General features: G+C 34.8%; 1 protein-coding gene across 3 annotated transcripts; it reads left to right on the top strand.

Annotated features, from left to right (window-relative positions):
- Window positions 1-5408: 5408 nt before the first annotated feature.
- Window positions 5409-24172, top strand: LOC129283766 (perilipin-2-like). Of its 3 annotated transcripts, XM_064099615.1 has the most exons (10): window positions 5409-5921; window positions 8085-8351; window positions 8939-9021; window positions 9723-9900; window positions 10266-10495; window positions 10956-11099; window positions 11521-11685; window positions 12655-12780; window positions 16723-16885; window positions 20815-24172. In XM_064099615.1, the coding sequence occupies exons 2-9, from the start codon at window positions 8108-8110 to the stop codon at window positions 16846-16848; spliced, it is 1296 nt and encodes a 431-aa protein (XP_063955685.1). In that variant the 5' UTR covers window positions 5409-5921; window positions 8085-8107; the 3' UTR covers window positions 16849-16885; window positions 20815-24172. The 3 variants fall into 3 exon arrangements, 2 of the variants coding, with proteins under 2 accessions (XP_063955685.1, XP_063955686.1); XR_010293581.1 differs by lacking the exon at window positions 20815-24172 and having other exon boundaries at window positions 12655-14772; window positions 16448-18352; XM_064099616.1 differs by lacking the exon at window positions 16723-16885.
- The last annotated feature ends 1379 nt before the right edge of the window (window positions 24173-25551 follow it).

The following is a 25551-nucleotide window of genomic DNA, read 5'->3' as shown; positions in this document are numbered from 1 at the left end:
ATTATAAGAGGTAGACTATAAATAAAGGAATAAAAATAACGAAATAAACAAATTTAAAAGAATTCTGTTTTTGAAGGTGAAAGATAATTAAATTAAAAAAAATAATAGAAAATGGAATTTCATACAAATACTGCTGCAACTTCCCCATTGATAAAGATATAACTTATTGGAAAAAATACAATTAATAGAACATAAAATTTTAAAAATATTACTTCAAATAGGAAAGTTTAAAGTTGAATTAAGAAGACGATTCCAAATATTGAGATATTTACATTAATAGCAACCTTACAACCCCCCAAACACTAATAGGTGATTCGACCCCCCATTTTCTTTTTTCAAAATAGTGAATTTGAACGATTTATCCCTACCCATTTCCCCCTGAGTTCGCTCCTGCAATGCCTACCGAGACGGGTGTTCTTTGAGTGTGACGTCACCGGGGGGTATTCGGTCCCGGTTTAGTAAACAAGGCAGTGCCGTTTTGTGTACTACTATGGAATAACTGCAGTTGAAGTTGTATCTGCGAGCCATAGAACTTGCAAAGAGGAAATGATTAAAATATTTGTGGCCGTACTATTATTCCAAATATGTGAATTCCCTCAGAATGATACCATAGACCCTAAAGGAATAATTTCAAGGTGAATAATATGAAATTTGATCGAGATCTTCTCACCAGTCGATAACGTAGCAGACGTGTTATTATGACATATTTATCCGCGTGTGACGCGGCTCTTGCAAAAAAACACAGTTGGTTGCGGAATTGCTTTGTGCCGACCGGCCGCCCGCTCCGGCGCAGCTAGCTGTCGAGCTACCGTACCGTTCTTGTTGTCTTCAACCATAGAGATGTATACTAATTACTATATATCTTTCTGTCTTCAACTCACTTCCGAATTGCGTTTGTATGTGTGACGGTGACCCCTAGCGTAATTAAATATAGAAAACAACTCAGAAGGCCGAGAAAGAATACTATACGTTTGGTTCAAGATTGTTCTGTGGAATGAGCTATGGGTGGAAATGATCCAGAGGATATAAAAGTGGAGTCAAAGACAAAAGAAAAGAAGAAAAAACGCCAGGGGATCGCTGCACGGCCATGAACTAAGTCGACATACCAGACCATAACAGTACACTCAATGCCTGGGTGTTGTGTGTATTAGTATTATGCGTTCAGCGCGCGCTGAGCTAGCCGCCGGAATTACTTTCCAGCTACTCACTTGATTGAACATCGTGATAAAATAAATGAGAAATAGTGAAAATATCATTCAATAACTCACTGTTTGCTATCTTACATCATGATTGAAGAGTTCATGGTGGTTATTCATACTGTTTTTTATACAGGGAAAGTAAAGATTTGTACATATCAGTCCTATTTGTTTGATTTGAGTTGCTTTGAAAAAAAATTGTAAAATATCTTTCTCTCTCTGCATAGCATTTCTGTATGACATTCAGGCACCTCTTATACTAAATTCCCCCCGGTGACGTCACACTCCGAGTGACTTTTCTGTACACTCGTCTCTCGGGCTCTGACAGGTGGCTAATTTCATAGACTTTCAAAGCAAAATATCGAGAAGGCAGATGATTATTGTGACATGCTATGTGTTTGAACAACTTATATATACTATATATTGTATGTAGAACCTATACTTATGGAAACTCACCCCCTTCTTAATTCAACTTTAAGAGAAAGAAATAAATGGCACTCGATAGTGGGGTCGAGATCATGTTGCTTGCGCCGGCCGGCCCCAGCCCCTAACTCATAAATCTTTCACATGCATCTAAACGTAACATACAAGACCCCAATTTTTTTCAAGATTCAATTTTTAGGATAGCCATAGCAGCATGGCATTTCATTTTCAATCAAAACTCGATCCACCCACTTTGACAAGGTAGGTAGGCTTCGTAAACAGAATCAGATCGATGATGTATTTCACACAATGTGCACTATAAATGGCAAGTTTTTTAGTTGCATTTTCCGTACTCAGTACTACGATATGTGCTCGATTTGGACTAAGGTTAGATCTAACCTATAGTCTATACATACCTAACAAAAGGTTAAAATTAGAGTAGGCCCCTATAGCTTTTTTCGCATTTAAGGTACCACTGTGTAGAACAGTGCAGTCTTGGTCCTCACGATGCGTAGCCCAGGGAGCTCCATGGGTTACGCGATACGTTGCCCGGAACGGTGCAGGCAGGGGCAGCGCTCGCAGGCGGCGTGCCGTCGGCGGTAAATATATACCTACGTTGGCCCAAGTTAATTAACAAATTAATGACAATGTTCGCTGTCAATACCATCTCGCAAAGAAATTCAAGTGCATGTTGCTGATACATTATTTTTTTTTGGTTGAGTCCTGCTTCATAACCCCTGCGATGGCGACGTTTTCATGTCCCTAGCAGACTAAACTCTCAATACGGCGCTGAGCATGCTCAGTACTGCTTTATTACACTGAGCATGCTCAGTACAGTGCTAAATAGAGCGCTAACTTCAGTCATCGATCGTGGTAGATTTAGCCCCCCGTGCTAAATATTTAGCACCCCGTGCTAAATATTTAGCCCGATGGGCTAAGTTAGCCGGGGGTGCTAACTAGCCCACGCTTTGAGAAATGCTCGGTGGGCTAAATTAGCCCACGGGGGATAGTTAGCCCAGTGGGCTAAGTTAGCACGGGCTAAGTTAGCCACCCTTTGAGAATTCGGGCCTACATGTCTCTATTTCATAAAACGTACACAAATATGGTTATTAGATCAATGTAATTTCAGGTAACTTGTTTTTTTTCCAATCATTTTGTAAAAACCAGGGTGAGATATACACAAGTTTCAATGTTTTTTTTTTTTCATCTGCAAGAGCAGTGCGCATTTTAGCTTGCATGCAGCTTGAGCGCCGTGATGGGCGAGTGCGCCAAGCATTTTATTATGAAATACACTTTTTTGGGGAAAAATACAAAATATTTATCTCACACGGTAAAAATACTGATTTTTTTTGTCAAAATACTGATTTTGGGGGATAAGAATACTGAAAATGCAAAATACAACTTGGCAGCTCTGTATAGATATCATTGAGGCTCAAAATAATAAGTTTTGCACAATTTTCAAAAGAAAACAAAGGAAGAAAATTCAGGTTTGAGGCGCATTTTCAGGCCAGAAATTCACCTTTTTATCAAAATATTGTATACAAAATAAATGACCAATATGAATCTGATGGTGCATTGATATTTCATTTGACTTGAGGTTAAAACAGGTAAATTCTTAGAGTAAGAGAATCTCACGAATCATGAGATTTTGCAAGGAGGAGGTTTCAGCCACGAGATGATTTGGATGAATCTGGCCTTTTTGCTCATTAGCATAGGGACCTGCGGTCTGACTGGAAGTATGAGGAATCATGTTGACTGCAGTATGAATATTCTAAAGTCCCCAGTTTTTGTCTCGCCTGCATAGCAGAGCGAGACTATAGGCGCCGCGTTTCCGACGGCGGCGGCGGCGGCGCCGTCAACATTGAAATCTTAACCATGGTTAAGTTTTTGAAATATCATCATACCTAGTTCATGAAACTTGGACATAAGAGTAATCAAGTATTACTTAACATCTTGTTTGAGTTTCAGGTCACATGACCAAGGTCAAAGGTCATTTAGGGTCAATGAACTTAGACCATGTTGGGGGAATCAATATCGAAATCTTAACCAAGGTTAAGTTTTTGAAATGTCGTCATAAGTTCAAAAGTTTATTGACCTAGTTCATGAAACTTGGACATAAGGGTAATCAAGTATTACTAAACATCCTGCCTGAGTTTCAGGTCACATGACCAAGGTCAAAGGTCACTTAGGGTCAACAAACTTTGACCATGTTGGGGGTAGTTGTGGAATCGTCATCATAACTTTGAAATTTTATGGATCTAGTTGATGAAACTTATACATAAGAGCAGTTGTGAATCCCTGAACATCCTGTGCGATTTTCAGGTCACATGACCAAGGTCAAAGGTCATTTAGGGTCAACGATTACGAACTTTGATAATGTTTGGGGTATTTGTGGAATTGTCATAACTTTAAAAGTTTATAAATCTAGTTCATGGAAACTTGGGACATAAGAGTAACCATGTATCCCTGAATATCTTGTGCTTGTTTCAGGTCACATGACCAAAATCAAAGGTCATTTAGGGTCAATGAGCTTTAGCCGTGTTCGGGGTATTTGTTGAATTGGCATCATAACTCAAAAAGTTTATGGATCTACACATATGTAGTTCATGAAACATAGACATAAGGGTAATGGAGTTGTTTTGCACATGTCTGAGGTCACATGATCATAGTCAAAGGTCATGTTGGGTAAATGGACATAGTATTTTATTATCATATGAGTGTTTTCTTTTATGAATAATTATTCAATAGTCTTTTTCAAAGTCAGCACTGCAGGTATATCAAATCGCGTAACGCAGGCGAGACTGCCAGAGGCGTTCCACTTGTTTTTGTATGGAAAGCAGAAAAATTTGACGGGATTAGGAAGAAAACAGAATTTCTCGGCAAACAATGTTTCAACTTTCAGAAAGTTTCAGCTCCTGAAAATGATATAAAAATGCAGTGAAAATCATGAATATTAAAGCAATTTCAAAATAAAGATAACTGTTCATCAATGGAAAATCTGTCAATCAAATGGTTATGCATTGTTAAAGGACAAGTCCACCCCTCAAAAAAGTTGATTTGAAGAAAAAGAGAAAAATCCAACAAGCATAACATTGAAAATTTCATCAAAATCGGATGTAAAATAAAAAAGTGATGACATTTTGAAATTTTGCTTAATTTCACAAAACAGTTATATGCACATCCTGGTGGGTATGCAAATGAGGAGACTGATGACGTCATCCACTCACTATTTCTTTCGCATTTTATTATATGAAATATTCTATTTTTCTCCTCATTGCCAAGTGAAACAACGATTAATTGTGGTGAACTTGACCTTTAAGTATTTATTCATCAACCTCTGTGCATACATAATTTGTTTTTCTAATTAAAATATCATTATTTACTGTGTTTTGAACATGTGCCATGGTAGTGAAGAGAAGTTGATCTTAAAAAGAACGTAGAATTTGAATTTTACAAAGCAGAAAACTGGGGACTAATGATAAAATCTGGCGCTATATTAAAGTTGTAACTTATACATGTCATGAAGGCTGTTTAAGAAAAATAATCTGTAATTCATTCATGAGGATTTACCGTAATTTTAAATTGAAAAAATTTCACAGTGAAATAAAAAATGATTACAGTCAGTTTTCTTCTGAAGATGATTTAGTTAATATTCTGATAAGAGGGTACCAGTAGATTTTGTTCTTTTTCCAACCACACTATTATAACTTTTTTTTAGCAGTAATCAGTCAGTGGGCTACTGCAAGGCCAGGTTATGGGCATATTGTTGAATCACTTGACAGTGTCATTGAGGTGTTCTTCTTCTACAAACACTATACTAAGTAGGTCATAGCTCTCTGTGAGCTATCAATCAGCTGTTTTCTGACTCAGACCCAAAGCTGAAAGTCACCACAAGGACAAAAGTATTGCAACAGAGTTTCTGTGAATGCGGACAGCATGCAGTCAGGCACGTATCACTGTGCGTATACCACATGAGACAAAAGTGTATTGTGGATGGGCATTGCATTGATTATTTTGTCTGCTTCCTGAATTCTCTTCATATCTACCATACATCCTTGTGGCTAGTTTGGATTAGAAAAACATCTTTGTTCATTATTGATTACATTTACCAGACATAGAATTTAACTGAGGGTATTTAAGGTTCCATTTCTTGTGAAGTTGCATCAGAACGATTCCAACCTTGTTACATCAAGCTTGAACAGCTATAGCTGACTGAGTTGACTGCTACTGAGTAGTACTGTGCAAGATATCGTCAGCTCTCAATTCATTTTGGATCCATCTTCAATTCTATTTCAATCTTGTGTGAGTTGTCTTTTTTTCTCAACCAGTTGTCTTTGTAGACTAAGTTCAAGTTTAATGCTGCATTTTGCTTTCTTTACAGTTACTACGATCTACATGTACATACATGTTCAGATGTTACTGTACTAACAGCACTGTATGTTCTTGTGTTCTTTAGCATGTTTAGTTATTATTTTTTTTTGCAATCTAGACTAGGGCTACAGAGTAGGCCTGTGAAACGGGTCCCATGTCTTCCCACCTATTAATTTAATTTGAGATTAAGCATTAATTTCTTTTTATTCTGCAAAACAATTCATTTGATAATGCCCAATCTTATGACTAGCTAAGTATGGTAAGTGTGCTGAAAATCTCAAAAAAATTTGAAGGGACATGATTATTTTCTGGGGGAAAAAAACATCAGCCAGCATTTCCAGACTGAACAAAACATGGTGCCCCCATATCTACCTGCCCACAATTTCGGATTTTGATATGAAATGCAGCATTTTGAAGTTGTTACATGAAATGCCTGAAATTCAATATTTTTCCACCATTTTGAGTCAGATGTTTTAATGAATATCTGCCTTAGTATTGCAGGTGTAAAGTTTGTGATCGTTGCAGGTAGGTTTTGCGTATGCACAGGCAAGGATCACTCCGCTGCGCTTGGGGCACCTTGCAGATAGTAAAATACTTTGATTACAAAATGTTTGCTGGAGATTTGTATTAATGTCTCATTTCTCATGAGCCTCAGTGTATAGATTAGACTTACAATTACAGTTGATTTATTATTAGATCAGAGATATATGTGTGATTAAGCCTGAATCTATACCCAGTTGTTGTGTGTCCGGACAGGTTGTGTGTCCGGGCGATCAATTTTAGAAAGTCATTTGGAAAAATTTGAAAGCGAAGTTTCATAAATTTTACCGTACAAAATGTTAGGAAATATTATTAAGAACAAAATAGAAGATGATTACAAGTATTGAATTCATATTTTTAGTGTAATCCAAAGACAAAAAAGAAGGCTTCAAAAATATAAAGTGTCCGGACACCCGATCCCCCATCCTACTATTAAATGTTTGTGTGAAATAATTCCAGGACCAGGAAAGTATTCTTTTTTTTTTTAGTGCAAAATTTATATAGTATAGCCTAGCTCTACAATGTATCATGTGTTTTACTTTATACTTTTCAACTTGAATGTTAGGATTGAATTGAAACTGGCACTTTGCATTAGATCTGAGCAATTTGTAGTGCTTTCACTCCCAAATAAATACAAAGAAAGACATTGTAAAAGTTGAGGTACCTGTAGGATATTCCCTGTTCATATATGTGACCTTTGTTGAAGCAGAGTTAGCAGACCACATGAACTGTACTGACTAGTTTCACTTTTAAGGTCAAAGCTTTGTTTTCTTGAATCTTTGTACTTTTTATTGCTAAAATTAATGAAACAATTTTGTCAAAGCTTGTATTTAAAGAGAATAATAATGTAGAGATTTTGGAGATGCCTCATTTAAGGAGATACTGAAATAAAAAGAAAATCCATAATTTATTGTTCGAAATCTGAAAATAGAAAAACTCTGAATGAAAATAATTTTTGCCCAATTGATTGTGGGCCCAGCAGCCACTGTGCAGCGCTAGATCAATGTACATGTAGCTCTATCCCTTGAATTGTTGAACGCCAAACAGGGTTGCAGCAACTCCCATCTTTTACCGTCTTTTGTTCTGACGCGGCCGGCCGGGTTTGAACCCCGATTGTGAGACGGATGCTCTACCAACTTAGCCAACGCACTGCATGATCTTATAATCTTGTCATTGCAAGTCAAAGAAATTCTTAACTTCTGCAAATAATGGATGACTTGTAGCATTTTAAAAAGTTAATCCATGAAGCCTGATGCCAGAGATAACCCATATTGGGCTCTGTAGGTCTAATAACTGATCCTGGCCAACAGGTTAAAAGGCAATTATCACTTTGAAAGACTTTGCAAATTAGCAATTTATTACAATTTCCACGTCATTTCTTGCAATTTAAATTTGCTACTCTAGGGTGTACCTGCATGTCTGACAGTGAAGTGAAGAGAAAAACAATTGTCCATTCTTTCAAGTCAATGACACACCTCCCCTGAATCCCACTCTCTAAAATTTTCTTTCATATTTATTTGTTAAGATTTCCTGTATTTTGTTCTTTACATATAGAAGCTCAGCAGCAACCAGCAAGCATGCAGCCAGAACTTGAGAACCAAACTACAGGAGAGGGTGAAGACTGTGGCACTCAGGTTAATGTCATCAATCGTATGGCTGCACTTCCTGTGGTCAGTTCAACCTTGTCCCAAGTGACCAATGCTTACAACTGGAGTAAGGACAAGAATAGTCTGGTCAAGTATACTCTGGAGATGGCTGAAAGTACTGTAGCCATGGCTGCTAGCACTGCCCAGCCAGTGGTCAATAGACTTGAAGGACCAAGTAAGATAATGCTTGCTTTCTCATTTTGCAATCATAATTCAATCTTTCATTTTTTCCTTTTGTTAGGACTTAGGAGCTTCATGCTTGCATATATATAATGTACATGTGCACATTCGAGGGGAAGTGGTTTTGCATTACTGGTTATCTGCAGATGATACTTAAAAGTTAAATTAATAATTTTTTTATCCCAATCAAAATATCTAATCCCATAAAACTGATTTTCTCCTACTTGAAAAAAATTGTTATTTACAGCGTATTAGGTGATCTTCAACTTGTGTAGGCATTCACAGGAAATCAAATAATTTGTTGTGGTTTTGAACTAATCAAAGTGAGTCATTGGGTTTCACATGCCTACAGGCAACAACTCTGATAGTACGGTTTGAATTCGTTTTTTTTTTGTCCCTGTTGAATGGGTTCCTCCTCTTGTGGTAATCACCTTTACCCCCCTCAATGAATTAGTACTTATGTTTTACATGATATATAATTCACTTCAATTGATTGTATTGCTGAGTAGGATTAGTATGGCATAGGTCAATTCCAGAGGTCAATACTTAATATGCCCCTCAATATATTTATTTTTTCTTCAGTTTCTGCTGTTAATGAATATGCTAACCAGCAGATGGATAAACTTGAAGAGAAGGTCCCAGTCATCACTGAATCACCAGAGAAGGTATGTATCAATACTGAAAGACATTGTTTTGTTTCCAATGTTAACATGTTACTTAATACTGTCTTGTGGTTTGCAGAGTTCGTGTCTTGACTGTTGAACCTTTTTTCAGATATGAAGAGAGTTTTGGCCCTGGCATATCAAACTTGATAGGTATCCGTTGTGAGTTTGAGAAGCGCTTCTCCTTTTCTTGCCATACAATTCATTTTTACTTGTATCTTTTCTGGATTTGAAGAAATATCTTAATCAAGCAAGATTTTTAAATGTTTTTATTGCTATATTGAAAGTATAGGCCTATAGCCCTGTCATGCTACTCAAGTCACCTAATAGATTTATCGAAATGATACAAGGTCAGTCTTGAATCTGGTCAAAGGAAATAATCTTTTACATTTGGAAACTCAATTTTTCATACATTCAACATCTAAATAGTAATAATGCAACTTCAGAGTGCCAAAATCCTCCCAGCAGACCAGACTGCTCAAGGCACATAGAGAGTGAGGAAGAAAATAGAAACTTTTTGCCCAGATTTTTAATGATTCAACAGAGATACAAATTTGTATGTCTTAGGAAGGCTATTCCACAACGTTGGGAACATGTGAGCAAAGGACCCCCCCCCCTATGTTTTTGAAACTGTGAATTACTTCTGATTCTAATCATCCACAAATTTACCACTCCTCTTTAATTCCTTGTTTTGTCTTGATCAGATGATGATGAATCTCCAGGATGGCACTAAGAAGATGATTGAAAATACCAAGAAAGCTGGTTCAGATCGCATCAATAACCTTCTACTGACCAGACTGGGGAAGGCACTGACCACTGGTGTGGACACTGCTCTACTACTTTCTGAGTTTGCTGTGGACTACTACCTTCCTGACGAAAACAGTAAGTAGTCAAGACACACATCTTGTGTGATTATATGGTTTCATATTTGTCCAAAATATAAATTGTTCTGTAGGCTTTAGTTTGGTTAACAAATTAATGTAGTCCAAAGTAATCTTGGGATTTCCCCATGTAGGGATCACATTATTATTATTGCCTCATTTCTTCTTTTTCATCTTTGCACAATATTTTCACTTTTAAAAGTGAAATTAGTGAAATTTATTTTCACTTTTATTTTCATCTCTTCATCTTTTAATTTTTGTGTCATTCATATTTTCTCATATTGTCCAATCATTAGACCTTTGATGATAATTGAGACCTGTGTCCAGTATTTCAAAATCTCTTGTCTCTTGTCTATCTCCTTCTAGCCGCTAATAACGGTGAGGTGCAGGTCCCAGACCAAGCTTTAGCTGCTGCTGGAGTTGAACCGGAAGACCATATCCCTGAGGATAAGCCCCTTGAGGCGACTGTCCAGCGAGCAAGCCGTGTGTCCAACAAGGTCAGACGTCGTGTTGTCAACAAAGCCATGCGTAACGTCCGTTATGCTCAGAAGCGTAGTCAGGAGACGCTTGATAAACTGCACTTTACTGTAGACTTGGTAAGTGGGATTGGAACATATATCCTGCTGAATCTGATTATCTGTAATTCCCATAGGCATTGTAAGGATTATTTTTACTTAATGATCAATTTATTTTGTCAGATTGTATGGAGATTCCTTGATAATTGTAATTAGAAATCTAGTTATAATTTTACTATCATGCTTCCACTACACCTCTCTTGATGCCTTCAAGGTTTTGAATTATCTGGTACAAAAAAGTACACACATTTACCTAGAATACAATTTGCATCACTCCTTAGAATTCCTGGCTACATCCTGATTAGGCCTGGTGCCCTCCAGCTTGCTGCTCCTTTCACTGACATTTCAAGGGACAAACCTGGTCAGGAAGCAAATGCTTCAACAACAAATTAATGTGTTCCCTTCTTTATGTTATTATTATGCAATCAACTTTAACAAACAATCAATGTATTATCCCCCTTTTCAACTTTTTTTTTATTAGATCGAGTATGCTCGTACAAACATTGATTCAGCTAACAAGGCTGTCCAGTCCCGTATTGAGACCACCCATCAAAATCTCTCTAAAACTTGGGACGACTGGACGTTGGAAGAAGAGAGTGATGCCAAGAAGGACGTTGATGCTGTGGTGAGTTGAAATCCTATTGTCTTGCTCTTTAATAATATGTTGATTTTATGCACTGTATTATAAATGATGAAGCATTTGCGGATCATCATCATCATTAGCCATGATCAGCCCACTGCAAGGCGAAGGCCTCCACAAGTTGGTGCTAAAGGTGCCAAAGGAATTAACAGTAAAATAATTTAAACCCATTTTAAATGAAAACTTCTGAAAAAATTAGAAGTATGCATGTATAATAGTCCTTTGTACTTGAAGGAATATAAATTATTACTTGATGATTCTTTTTGATATCATAATTTGTTGTAAAATTGTATTATATCAGGTCTTGGATTATACTGATCGTGTTATCCTGAAAATGTTTCTTTTTCTTTTAAATTGTTGTTATTAATTTTAAATTGAATATATAATTTCTATCATGCTTCTTTAGAACGGAGAAGAGAAGACCTTAGCCATTGCTCGTAATCTTGCTGGTCGTCTACAAGTCTTGAGTGGTAACATTGCAGGCTGTGTACGTCTTCTACCCCAGAATCTAAGAGGCAAGGTAGAGGAAGGTCGTGAGCTTGCTGATGCCCTTTATAACTCACTGGAAGAGGTAAGGTCCAATCCAACAACCAGCAATTAATTATCAAATGACATGACAGGTTGCTTTAGGAAATAAGAAACAGAATTCACATTTTTAGCTTGAACATAAATGAATCTCAACATTGCCTGGATTAATTTTAGAAGATACACTGCTTTCTCAATTGATTGTTTTTACCATGCATTTCATATAGATTCCCTTATCATTTGATCAGTCATTGTTTTATGGCAAGATATTATCCCCCTCTTCCAATTGATGGAAAGTTCTCTTCATTCTACCCCCTCCCCTTTCCCCTATTTCTCCATCTCTTCAATGATTTATTATATCATTGCCCTCATCAGCCCTCAAATAAAAGGGGAGGTATCTAATGATTTTGACTACCCCTCCCTTCTCCTCCATCTCTCCAATGATTTGTTATATCAGTTGCCCTCATTAGCCCTCTAATAAATGTGGAAGTGTCCAATGATTTTGTATCCTCAAATCATCGCCCCGTAAAGATTTGTTTCTTGTTCTATTTATGATGTATTAAGAACTTTTAGTTCCTTTTAGAAGTTGAAGAAAAGTATTATAGGTAAGTTTTAATTGTACCAGAGAAATGATCTAGCTCAATTTTATCCATCTAGATATGACAAAGGGATTATTATGAAGCTACTCATTTAAAGAATTAATTTTATTTTCAGTTTTTCAAATTTTATTATTTTAATAATAGTGTTATATTTTTTCTATAAAAAAAAATCAAACCTGGATATTACATTGTCAGTGTTTTGGCATGTAGGTATTAATATAAACATGTAGTAGCTCATTCACAGGGAAACCATTGAGTATTGGAAATTCTTTCTATGGACATATACAGGTATAGCGGTGATAGTTTATTGGTTTTGCGTGGAAGTCTCAATTAGCTTTCACATTAAGGGATTTATTTGTTTCAAAAGAAATTCATTTCTTCAACAAATTGGTAAAATGAGATTACTTTGATTGTAGGTGCAGACGATCCGTGATCTACCGGCCAATGTCCTTGTGACTGCTAAACAACAATTGAACATGATGTCTGATATCTCCATGTCTGTTGCTGATTTCCTTGTCTCGTCAACACCACTTCAGTGGCTGGTGAGTCTTGATTTCTTGCAAAATATTGTTTGCAAATGCTTGTGTAAACCACGTTGAGTTATCACCTTTATACCTGTTGGAACAACAAACTCATTCTCATTGTAGAGAGTTGAGATAATTTTATGATATACCTTTCTGAATTGCAAATTCAAAGACTTCATTGCCAATTTAAAGCTTTTAAACTTTAAAGAGATTTCCCAGTGTACCCATTTTTCAGTATTGCCAATTTCATGATAAAGACAAATATTATTCAAAGCTCTTTATCTTTTACAAAATTGCTCTCTTTGAAAAATGGAACAATAAGATACTGTTGACATATGCAGATTTAAAGACAAAATTGATAGATTTGGTGCAGCGTTTGGGGGCAGGGGCGAAGAGGATTTTGATGGGAGTTCCATTTTTCATTCTGAGTTGTCTTTTTTCAATATAAAGTCAAGCACCACTGGTTTACACAGCATTTGTGAATGAGTCTTAACTTTTATAGTGTTTAAATATTGTTTATTGTTCTGTGTTCTGGTATTATTCATTCATTATCAGTTGTTAACCATTCAAGTCTGGTCCTATTCCCCTCTTCCTCATTCAAATCATAGAAATTTATTCTACAAAAACTAGATTAAAGTGAAGATAATTCTAAACTGTAACAAGTGGAAATTCCTGAGTTGTAATCGTCTAAGGCTTGTATAGTTCTGAGTGAAAAAAAAATACTGAAAACTTGTTCAAAAGGATTAAAAAAAAGATAAATCAAAATAGTAAAGTAATATGTGCATTTTTATTTCAAAATCAAATCCCACTGACAATATAAAAAAAAAACCTTCTGATCTTAACTTTAAAAGCCTACAAAATAATGATTTCTAATTGGCTGTTATCCTATTTAAATGCTTACCACCTTATATTCTTGAATATTTGTCTTAAAAAAAGAAATCTGTCAAGGTTTTGATGTTAAAGAGAGGGCATGTTTATAACCAAAGACCTGTGATATTCGTCTTATCCCCTTTCATCCTCCAAATTTTTCAAGATTTAGAATGAAGGGGGGGGGGGGGGCTGCTTGAACAACTATATTTCATGTAATTCTAGCAATTAAAATGTATTTAACTTATCACCTATATTCAATGGTATGCATGTGGTATCTAATAATTTTATATCTGTCATCCCATCTTTATTCTCATCAACTTCCACAGTATTGTGTTTTGGTCTTAAATCTGTTTCTGATTTGGTTTTATATAGTATTATTTATTTATATTTTGCTTGCTTGAGCTTAGTTGCTTTGATTTTGTTGCATGGTGAACTTGTGAATTTGCGTGCTGCTATTCAATGCTTTTTTAGCCACTCTGGTCTATTTTTTACTCAAAATGAAATAAAATAAAATAAAAGGCCCCACTTAACATGCATATATCCATGACAGCATCTAATCGAGTCATTCATTGCCAGGTTTGAATATTAAACAGGACTTAACTTTGATTACCCTATCTGGCGGGATACAAGGTTGAGTGTTTATTTGTATTCGCGAGTAGTACATTGCAACAAATTATTCCCAGAATACAAGATTCCTCACGGTTTAAATACCCTAAAAGTTAAGAATTTATGATTCTTTCAGTCAACATGCAAAATACAAATACACTATTTTTGGCAAAGATTTTAATGTTGGGCCACTGCTGCTTTCACTAAAATGAAAAAAAAATCCTCGAAAACAGAACAATTTTAAGTGGTTTTGACATCAGACATGGCTCTCTCATATCTTTGAAATTTGATCACATCAGATTTGTCAAACTCTTATGCAAGATGGTACACAACTGGTACATGCACTTGTAAACTTTTATGTAACATTTTATTTTTACTATCTTACATGTTCATAAGACCGGTTGGATTTATTCCTTCATTAAGACAAGAAATTTCATTATATAATTACATTTATTTGAAATAAGTAACTGCGTACATGTACATTAAGTATTTAATGAAACCCATTTTTTTTTTTTTTTTTTTTTGGGGGGGGGAGTTCAAAAGTTGTGTTTGCAACAATACATTCCCTGGAAAATAGCATATTGTCAAAAACGAACATTTGTTTTTTTTATACAAAACTTTGTTTGAATTGATCAGATCTAATGAGAAAATTGAACATTTGACTACTTACCTCTCAAAATCTGATTCATTTAATTTCACTTCCATGATACCATTGTACATGTATTTGACAATGAGAGAATGAGAGAAAAAGTTTTTGCAATTTAGTACAATACAAATTTAGCACACTGTAAAATGGTTATCAATTCTATGTGTTGTGAAACAATATTGCAATCACCTGATTAAACTTGAATGACAACAATATCCTGTTACTATTGACTCATCAGCACAATCTTGAATGTCACATGAAAGATATCTACTACAGGTCAAAGGTCTAAAACCTTGAATAGAAAGAAATGCTGATGTTTCTTTGTCTGACCTTGCCATTATATCAGCAAGGTCTTAGCATTGAATCAAGATTATCAGCAAAGTTGTAGCATTACATCAATACTTGAAACCATATCATCTTATCTAACCAACTATTCATTTTACATTTTGAAACTTCTGACTCAGATATCCTAGAAAATTTGACCCGTTGTTTTATAAGATGAAGGAGACAAACTTTATTTTTGGTAAATCCCCCCCCCCAGTGCATGTGACTACTAATCTTATTCATTGCTAGATTATATAAATGCATGTGCCCAAAAATGGTTGCGGTTTAAAGGATATAAACCAAACAAATATTGGATAAATTTACATAATTTACATCAGAATTTAATTCGATCGGGTGCCCAATCAAAATAGAATATCTGCTTATTTTTGTCTTGTTTATAGAAAAAAAGCCTTCTTAAGTATGAAATGGGGCAATGGGCTTAAAATTTCAGGATATAATCTTCATCAGTAGTCTTCTATTATCTAATTAATATTTTAAGCGAATGCTCAAATGGTTATTTTAAATGAAAATATAAACTTCAACCAAGAGAGGGTGCTATATTAGAATTTAGGTCCTCACAGCCGGAAAAATGCCATGCTTAAATTCTAATTAGTAGAAATGCATTCAATTACTACGCTTGTATGATATTGTAATGTTCAATGATATGTAGCTCACATTTATGCCCCTTTAATACCAAAGCTATGAAAAACAGGCTTTAAGAAGAAAAAAAAAGATACAGCAATATTTATGAAAGAAAGTCAATTTCTACCCATTAAGATGGTTCTATAATTTATACAACCAGCCACTTACGAGAATCTATTTAATGATAAAATGAATTTGTAGACACGACAAACAACTTTGGAGATGTTAAAATTATAAATTTGTGAAGGTGATATTGTGGTATTGTATTGTAGATTGCAAAGTCTTGTACAGTATGTTGTGCTGGAGAAAAAAACATGCAAAGCTGTACTGCATCATATTAGTAATTTCTGTAGTTATCATAGCAGGGCCCGAATGCTGTACAACAAGGAAATGATAGGTGTATTAATGGAGCAAGAAAGAATTCAAAATAGTAATTCACATAACGATTAATTCAACCAAGCTTCAAGGAATAATGTGGTTCCAACAATTTCAAAGCATTTCCCATGAATTATGATGATACACAATATTACAATATCCTACTGGGGGTATATATAACTAAGAACATTGTAGAACATCCTTGGGGGGGGGGGGGCTCAGGGGAGGATTGTCAAGTATGGTCTAAATTGCACAATGTATGTACCTTGTCAAGATTACTAACGGCATACTTCAGAGAAATAGCAGATAGTTTGAAGAGAAGGATGAAAGTAGAGCATGAGTGCAAGAGTCATTGAGCTGATGAAGAGTGTATGGTGTGGTAGAATGATAGTGGGATACCAGTTAATGTTGTTGGAAGAGCAGGAGCACTCATCAGAGCCTGCTCTGTAGAACCGTCTATCAAACATTGCCATCCTTGATTTTTCAACCATCCGCAGGTACCCCAACAGGTGAGACAATACTTAGACACTTCTTCTTCCACGTCCAATGGACATGTCGCTGAAAGCACCCCATCGCCCCTTGGGGATCACACCTACACCAATAATGGCTCCCGTTCCCAATGACTAGCCACTGTAGACCTGCTGCAGGGCGTGGCACCAGGTATGACATGGCGTCCTCCTCATGACACTCCCCCATCCGGTTTGAAGCGAACCGGCCCACACTGCTCACATGATACCCTGAACTGTGATAAGATCATGCACCCATATGATTCTAAGGATGCGTTGAAGCAAGCCATCCTTGAGGCGGGGTCGTTCAGGGCAGGTCCATTCAAGGAGCTCCAACGCTCCCTGCATGTCCTAGTCCAGTCCATTTACATCATGACCTCCCTCCACATCCGCATCAAGGTGACGGGTCCAGATCGCTCCACCAAGCACCGCTCTCGTATTGATTTCACTGCATCTTCATTGGTGTCTCTTCCCCATCCTGCCTCTCATCATTGCCGTCATCCCTCTATCACATCAAGAGCTATGTCTGTCACAGACTGATCAATGACTGGTTTCATCATTTTCACTTTTCATCACCCCAAATTTTGATTTTCTATCATAATGGGGAATTCTAATTCAGATTTCAAGAAAAAATGCCAGGACACTGAATTGATTTTCTGTCCACACAAATGTGCCATTTCATGTGAACAGCATCAACATTTATGCAACTATGTGAATGAAATATATCAAAATTTAGGTGATGGTGATATTCAAAATTTCTCTGTTAAAAGCTTGTTAATTTCTTGTGTAAGCTGTTTTTTTTTACTTGAACTATTGTGATTCAGGAAGTATCAAGTATGCATGTATTCTAGTTGGAAGCTGCAGCATTGTTACACGAGACTGATGTCGGAATAAATATGTTATATCTTAAAACCTGAAAATGGGAAACTTTAAGTGAAATAAAGAATTGATGCATGAAATCTTGGTTTGCCTTGTGAATCTTCTCATTTTAAATTGAAATAATAAATTGTAATATGAAATTAGCCTAGAGATTATTTTCATTGCTGCATACTACATACTGTACATAATTATATTTTGATACCAAATTTGTATGTTAAATTGATTTCACGATGAAATGAAAACTGAAAAATTTACAAATTGCTGCATACTACATACATTTCTATATTTTAATACCAAATTTGTATGTTAATTTGATTTCACAATGAAATGAAAATTGAAATATCAGTTTCATTTGAAATAACTTTGCTAAATTAGACAGCTTTATTAGATTTTTGTAATGACATAATTATTTTTTTTCACAAAGACCATCTAGACATTTTTTCAGTCTTTTCAAAGGAATGATATTGATTTTGACTTAAATAGTATGACTTATAAAAGCTCTAGGTAGTGTTTAAAACTTTGAATTTATGATAATTTGGACATGGTCATGGATTTTACATTTTTATCATTTTATCTAGATGAAAAATACAAGAAGTGCACTCATTTTGTTTCTGTTGTTCAATTGTGAGGTGTGTTTATGCTGATCATTTTTACAAGCAACTTTCACTGTTATGCATGCATAGATTTATAGTACATGTTGATATTTTATATTTTGGTTGCCTTGGCTAACCTTTTTTCTATGAAATAAAAAAATATATTTACTGTGTGCTTTTGAGGTGATGAATTTTGACTATTAATACAAGTATAATTTCTTCAAGTCAACTTCTAAATGCTTCTTCTGTGGATTAAGGGTGTTTTTTTTAATATCATATAAGTTATATAAGTTGACAAATTTGCATGAGCTGATTTTGTAGTTTTTTTTCTTCAGTAATGTATTTTGAAAATTTTATTCATATACTTTTTTTTTTGGGGGGGAGGGGTGTGGTTGGGTCATTTATTGTTTTGATATCTTTCATTAAATGCTGAAATACAACAAACTTTTCCAAGATAATTAATGTATATTAAAGACTGGATTAATTGTACTCTCATTTCTATGTGTTGTCATTTTTGAAAGGATGGTTTCATTTTGTACACCTGTGTGATCTTTATGTGCCCAACCCCTACCCCCCCAAAAAAAAAAAAAAAAAAAAATGAAGATAAAGGGAATTGGTTACAATATAAAAGCAGAGAACTGAAAGAAATGTATTTTCATTGAAATTAAGGTTTGACAAAATTTGTCAAGGAAATAACAGAATTGTGAATATTCAAAGAAGTGATGATATACCATGAGAACAGCTGCCCCATAGGATATTGGTTTTGTTAATTGTAATTCCTAAATTCCCAATTTTAATGATTCATGTTGACTGGAAAACCTGTATTTCATAAAAGCATACATGATGTATCTTACCATATTAAATGCACAGTTTCTTTAAAAAAATTGTTATTTGTTATTCCATACATGTGTATTTCTTTTCACATCACAGCCAAACATTATTATACATCAACTTTCATTTTGTTGAAACAGAATCATTTTTAACACATAAATGTCACATATAAGCACAACATTTTTTGAATAATCATTTTTTTGCTGGTTATTTATTTTTCATTTGCCATTTGACATGTCAGTTAATATTTGAATTGACAAAAGTTGCATACTTGATTCTGGTACAAAGACATTTATCACTTGGTGATCTATTTTTTCATTTGGTGATCTGTTTCTTTACATTCCCTTATCTGCACCATTTTATATTATGGCTACTATTTTCAATGCTTCAGAATGTAAAAAAATGTACATTGATGTGTGTGTGTGTGTGTGGTTTTTTTTTAAATATAATTTCTGTTTGCACATGGGTACTGTTAGCAAAATTCATCAAATTTGCAATGATTTGAATTTTGATTTCATGTGAAAATTTTGGGGGTATTGAATATCAGATAAAAGAAAGGGTGAAAAAGTGAAGAAGAAAGAAAAGGTGAGAAGGAAGGAAGGAAAGAAGGAAGGAATGTAGGATAGAAAAAAAAGAGAAAAAAAGAGAAAGAATATAGGATAAAAAAATGAGAAAGAATATAGAATAGAAAAAAAGAATGTTGGAAAGAAAGAATATAAGAAAGAAAAAAAGTAAGAGGGAAAGGGAGAAAGCAAGACGGAAAAGGATGAAAAGAAAGAAAAGGTAAGACAGAAAGATGAAAAGAAAAAAGTTCTAGTAAAAAAAGCCCCTCCACTTTTTTTTTCCAAAACCATTTACAAAAACGTAAGAATGACCATAGCTCCATGGAATGACCATCTGATTGTGAATTTTTGCATGGTCAGCCAACCCCCAACTTTCAAACAGTTCCGTGGCCCCGTACGTTTATCAATCAAATTTGATTATCTACATGTATGTCTGGGACCGACATTATGTCAGCATCCATTATTGCTTTCATGTGTGGCGTTTTCACCATTTCATAAAACTTTCTGTCATCAAGTCTGATTCACTACTTCCCCTTCTAACTCTATATACAGTTTTTAATTATGTTGCTGTGAATAGTATCTTTAATCAGATATACCCCCACCTTTAAAAAAAAGAAAGATTGAAAAGATGCGGGGCAAGTAATGCAGTGCACATGCCACTTGGATGTCATACCTTTGTTATAAGTCCAAAGGGGTATGTTCTTAGATTCTGGAGTTAAAACAAGACAAGTACTTGTCTTTAAAGCCCATATCCTCTTAATTTTCTAGGAAAGCAAGCAACAACAAAAAGGTTGGTGTGAATATTTCACAGATTTGCCATATAAAAAATGTTAAACTGGTCAGGTATTTGAAGATATTTTGTGAAAATAATATTCAGGTAATGTCTTAAGTAAAATCTTTTGGGATCGTAGAAATGCGTATCCCCTCTCTTTAATATCTTGTATATTATATCTGTGTTTTCATTTTCCATATTTCTTTCAATTGTCATGAAACTTTTTTCCCAGTTGCCTACCTTTGTAAAGCATCACTGCACTGCATCTAAGCACATACGACTGCATTTCATATAAAAGCGTTAATACTTTGCTGTGATTAGTTGCTATGCATTCCATATTTTGGTGATAGAGGGAATCAAGTGCATTTATTCTATTTTGACTGAAATAACACTGCATGAGCAACCATTGAATTCTCCTTTTCATCCATCCTATATCTCCATGCAGGTTCCTGATGTGGACATCGATTCCATTGATTTTGACAACTTGGCTGGGTCTGATGAATATGACTTTGATATCCGTAGCGACACCTCCAGCGACCAGTAATTGTTGACCTTTGACCTCTGCACAGTTTCTTCGATGCTTCTTCATAAATTCCATATTAGGCCTAATTTCTTCAGGAAAAAATTGTGAAGACAAATTTAAGCATATTGCTCTTTGAATTGGCAACAACTCTATCACTTTTATGGCACATAGTTTTGATATAGTCCTGAAAATCGTACGTACATGTAGACTGCAAAATTGTGTACATTTTGTTCTTCGAAATGGCAGAAGTATTTTTTCGTATTTGATAACTTGTTGCAATGTAATTTTCCTGTTAAAACAACATTACAATGGAGAATATTGTGATAAATGAAAAAAGACTTCTCTTAAGGATTTCTATCGTCAAACAATAATTCAAGTAGTTACAACTGTTTTGTCTTTTCTCTTCTACTCCTACTGTAACTTTCAACTTCACTACAGTATCATAACTTCAAATAACGGAGGCTTCAAACTGATATACATTTGGGTTCAGCCATTTATCTGGATTCCATCTTTAGCACTCTCTTGTATCTCGCCACAGATGGCACTATTCCATAACAACAACTCTTACAAATAACATCAACATGTACAGTCAGACCGCAGGTCCCTATGCTAATGAGCAAATGGATCAGATTCATCCAAATCCTCTCGTGGCTGAATCCTCCTTCCTGCAAAATCTCAAGAATCATGATATTTTCTTTCTCTAAGAATTTACCTACTTTATCCTCTAGTCAAATGAAATATCTGCACAATTTGACAGAGTAAATGTTTCTCTTTCATGTAGGTCACTTATTTTGTATAAAATATTTTGATAGATAAGTGAATTTCAGGCCTGAAGATGTGCATCAAGACTGAATTTTCTTCCTCTGTTTTCTTTTGAAAATTGTGCAAAACTTTTTATTTTGAGCCTCAAAGATATCTATATCATTACAAAGCTGAATTTCTATACTTTCTCACAATGTCACTCTTAATCACTTAGTCACTTTTAATCGGGTCAAGATCACACTTTTCCCACCAAGTTACAAGACGAGATTTCTAAAATTTTGGAGTAGCATGAAATCTAGATTTCTGATTGGCTGGATAATGCTTCAAAACAACAAGCACGGGGAATTAGATGAGATTACCACATGGGGAGTGTGACCTTGCCGTGAATCCAGCACTGGATGGAGCCATTGAGTGTTTGGTCTCTTTGACCAATCAGAGTACAGTATTCTTGTTTTCAAGCTGCTTTTTATGTACTTGGCCAATGAATAGTGTGATCTTGACTCGATTAAAACAATTCTTGTTCTTGTTTTGACATTTATACCATTTTAAAGCATAGATATTCAGCTTTATCATGATTTAAAAATCATTTGGGCTCAAACAAAAATAAAGTGTAAAAATAACAACTTTTTTTCAGGTGAAAATCATTATTTTGTAGCATATTTTAGATCAAAAGTTTTACCTACATTACAAAATCTTTAAATGAATTCAAACACATGACCTGAAAGAATAATTCTTCTTCTTTACAATAATACCAAAATCATGATATTTGATATATATTAAGAGCAGCAATGACTGAATGAAAAGAGGTGTTATGGTCCGGATCAAGCTCATTAAATATGCAAAACCTCTCCTCTAGTTATGAATATCACTTGGAAGCCACTTTTTGGGAGCTGACTGTGCAGGTGTAATGTTATCCTTTTGTTTCTTTGTATGTGCTCATACGCAATCATACTGAAGTTTTCTCTTGTCTTGTATCTTGGCATCAAATTTGTGTATTTTCTTTTTTTCTCTCATTTTGATTCTAAGAAATTTTAATCTGGTGCCCAGATATCACTCTACTCCTGCACAATTATCTGTAAAATTAAAAGATGTCATTCTTTTCTAGATCATTATTTCATGTGTGCATGAATAATGCAGGGTTTTCATTCAATTGTATAACTTTGTGAAACTACTTGTAGGTATATGGCAAACAAGGTACAAAAAATTTACAATCAATTTTGAAAAGCGATTGTATCTACTCATACATATATATATACATTACACGCCCTGGTCATAGAGTAAATAGAAAGCAATATTAATATAAGGTATTCTAGGTGGAAAAATAAAATGAAAAGGGATTACTCAATTCTATGTTATCATGTAAAGTATTCTCAAGTAATATTCAATGGTGACTAACTTAATCCATACTATTTAATTTATAATTTTTATGTCCATCATCTTATATCCAGCATACACATTGGTTGAATGTGTTATTATGTAGCTTTACATATGTAGAAAAGCATTATCATTCAAGGACTCTATAATTGTGTTCTTCAAAGTGGCAACAATAAAAATCTTTGATACCTGACTAAATAAATGTAGCGTCTCAGAAATGTTTGGGCCAAAATGATTGAAAATTCAGAATTGATTTCGACTCCCTCAACATAATTTCAATCCTAAATGAATTTAAGATTTAATAGCATCTCAATTTCTCAAGGTACAGCATGTACAATTTTGCCTTTTGGGCTACATATAAGCTCCAAGTCAAAGTTATTCAGCCAAACCACCAAATTATCATTTATTTACTTATATTTGTGACCAAATTTAATGAATGCAATGTTGATGTGTTTTGGCTTTATAATCAAACCAAGATTTAATGAGCATGTTTATACTGGAGTCAGTAGAGGATTCAACAGTGTTATGGTGTTAGTGTTTCATAGTGTTGGCTGTGTTAAGAGCATGATTCAGGCTGTTTAACCTACATGTAGCACTAACACTAAATTTGCTGATTTTTAGTCAGGTGCTGGTGTCAAGATTGTGAATCAGGCTGCCGAATCTAGCTCTAACACCAAACATGAATTTAAGTATGGTTCTAGTGTCAAGTCTTTCTGCTTCATCTAGAACAGTGGGTTTCCAAATAGACACTTAACATGTATATAACCCAACACTATCCTACCACCAAGAATTTTAATTCCATGTTTTTGGTGTAAACATTAACATTTGATCAAAGCCAACACTGCTTTCAACACCTAACTTGTAATCATCCTTTGAATATTCTGAGACACTTTTCTTCAATATCCTGTATTATACAATCTTAGAGCATGCTTTTTATCTCCATCACTTTAACATGGAGGCCATTTGTGCATGGTATATCAATAGCAAAAGTGAATCGAAACAGAAAACTGTAAAATGATTAGAATGTAGAATAAATGTATACATGTAAAACAAAAGTATATGCACAGAATTATAAAGAAATTATAAAAACTTACATTTTATGTTTGAAGGTAAATTGCAATAAAGTTCTTGTGTTATGAAGATATTTAAGTTTTTACCAGTGTATCAGTGTCGAGTATTACAGGCCCAAATTCACAAAGGTGGATTTGAAAACCATCGATGGAACTCATTGTTTATGAAGATTTTCTGTATAAATTACGCTTATTTACCACGTATGTTAGAAAAATATCCAATGCTGCACCAATTTGATGCCTGTTGCTGTGGTTATTTATGCTATTTTATTCATAAGTCCACTGTTTTGAAAAGTGGATTTATTAATTCAAAACATTCAAAGTGTAATTTATACATGAAATTTGCATAAAACCATGGGTTCAACCGATGTTTTTCGAAACCACCTTTGTGAATTTGGGCCATTGAGTTGGATGTGAGATGATTGAATAGTGTGTGTTAAGTACATGTAGTTTTCTTTTTATGGCCTCAGTAAAATGATTTAAATAGTTTGTCACATGGTTGATGAAACAAGACTACATGTAATTCAGGAGAAAATCGGGATGAGGTATTTTCATTCATTCTTCAATCAATTCGCATGTGATAAATGCATTTTGAAATAAATTCTCTTAAAATGTCCAACTTTATAACAGGGAGAGTTTATGTATCCTGATACAAAATGCACATCTACAAGAAATTTAGCCTGTTCTCAAATAGATAATAATGACTTGCTTCAACTTGGAAACACTTTCCTTTATGCAGAGTATTCTACAGTTAGTACAATTGAAAGTTTCATGATTGATATTACCAATATCTTTACCAATGTTTTATTAGCAGATTTGTAGAGAGCGAGGGGAGAAGGAAAGACAGAGTCAGAGAAAAATAGAAAGAGAAAAAGAAAGAGGTGCCAAATGGGTGGCACTTAGGATAGTGAAAACATAGACAAAATAAAAAGAATAAGAGAAAGTTTTTATGCCTAATATGGTGATGAAAGTTAAAAAAATTGCAAGAATATAAATATTGAATATTTGTTAAAAATGCATTAAAAAAAAGGTTTTAAGTCACTTGCAAGTCAAGCTCCCTCATATCCTGTCTAATTATAACATTATTGAATAAGGAAGAAATGAGAGTTTATGGAATTTACGTGACATCTAGGATAGTAGATCTTATTTAATAATGGGGAGGGTCCACAAGGGCCGAGTGCATCCCCTCGGGAAAGTCTCAGGGCTGCTGAAGAACCCCTAAGACTTTCCGAGGGGATGCTGTGTGCATTATTCTCCATAGGCAGCACTCCCTGGAATTCTGGTAGGTGTGGCAAATTGGAGAAATGTAAGGAAAACGACCTTCATTTTTAGTGAACCCCTGTATTTTTTTTGCTTGTCAAATTTCTTGGGACCAAAACAATTTCATTTTTGTAGTAAAACCCCTTTTTTTTCTTGTCAAATTCCAGGGGACCATTTTGGCCGTGTGTTACAT

Source organism: Lytechinus pictus, chromosome 5 (genome assembly GCF_037042905.1).
Source record: "Lytechinus pictus isolate F3 Inbred chromosome 5, Lp3.0, whole genome shotgun sequence".
Lineage (NCBI taxonomy): Eukaryota > Metazoa > Echinodermata > Echinoidea > Temnopleuroida > Toxopneustidae > Lytechinus > Lytechinus pictus.
Note: the sequence above shows the minus strand (reverse complement) of the source record. Positions and strands in the feature narration are given on the sequence as shown.

What these genes read in the sequence shown, in the direction of transcription:
- LOC129283766 (XM_064099615.1), top strand. Translation starts at nt 8,108, where the DNA reads ATGCAGCCAGAACTTGAGAACCAAACTACAGGAGAGGGTGAAGACTGT. An exon ending in AGAAGGACGTTGATGCTGTG is followed by an intron (nt 11,100 to 11,520) that starts GTGAGTTGAAAT and finishes ATGCTTCTTTAG; the next exon opens with AACGGAGAAGAGAAGACCTT. An exon ending in TTTATAACTCACTGGAAGAG is followed by an intron (nt 11,686 to 12,654) that starts GTAAGGTCCAAT and finishes CTTTGATTGTAG; the next exon opens with GTGCAGACGATCCGTGATCT.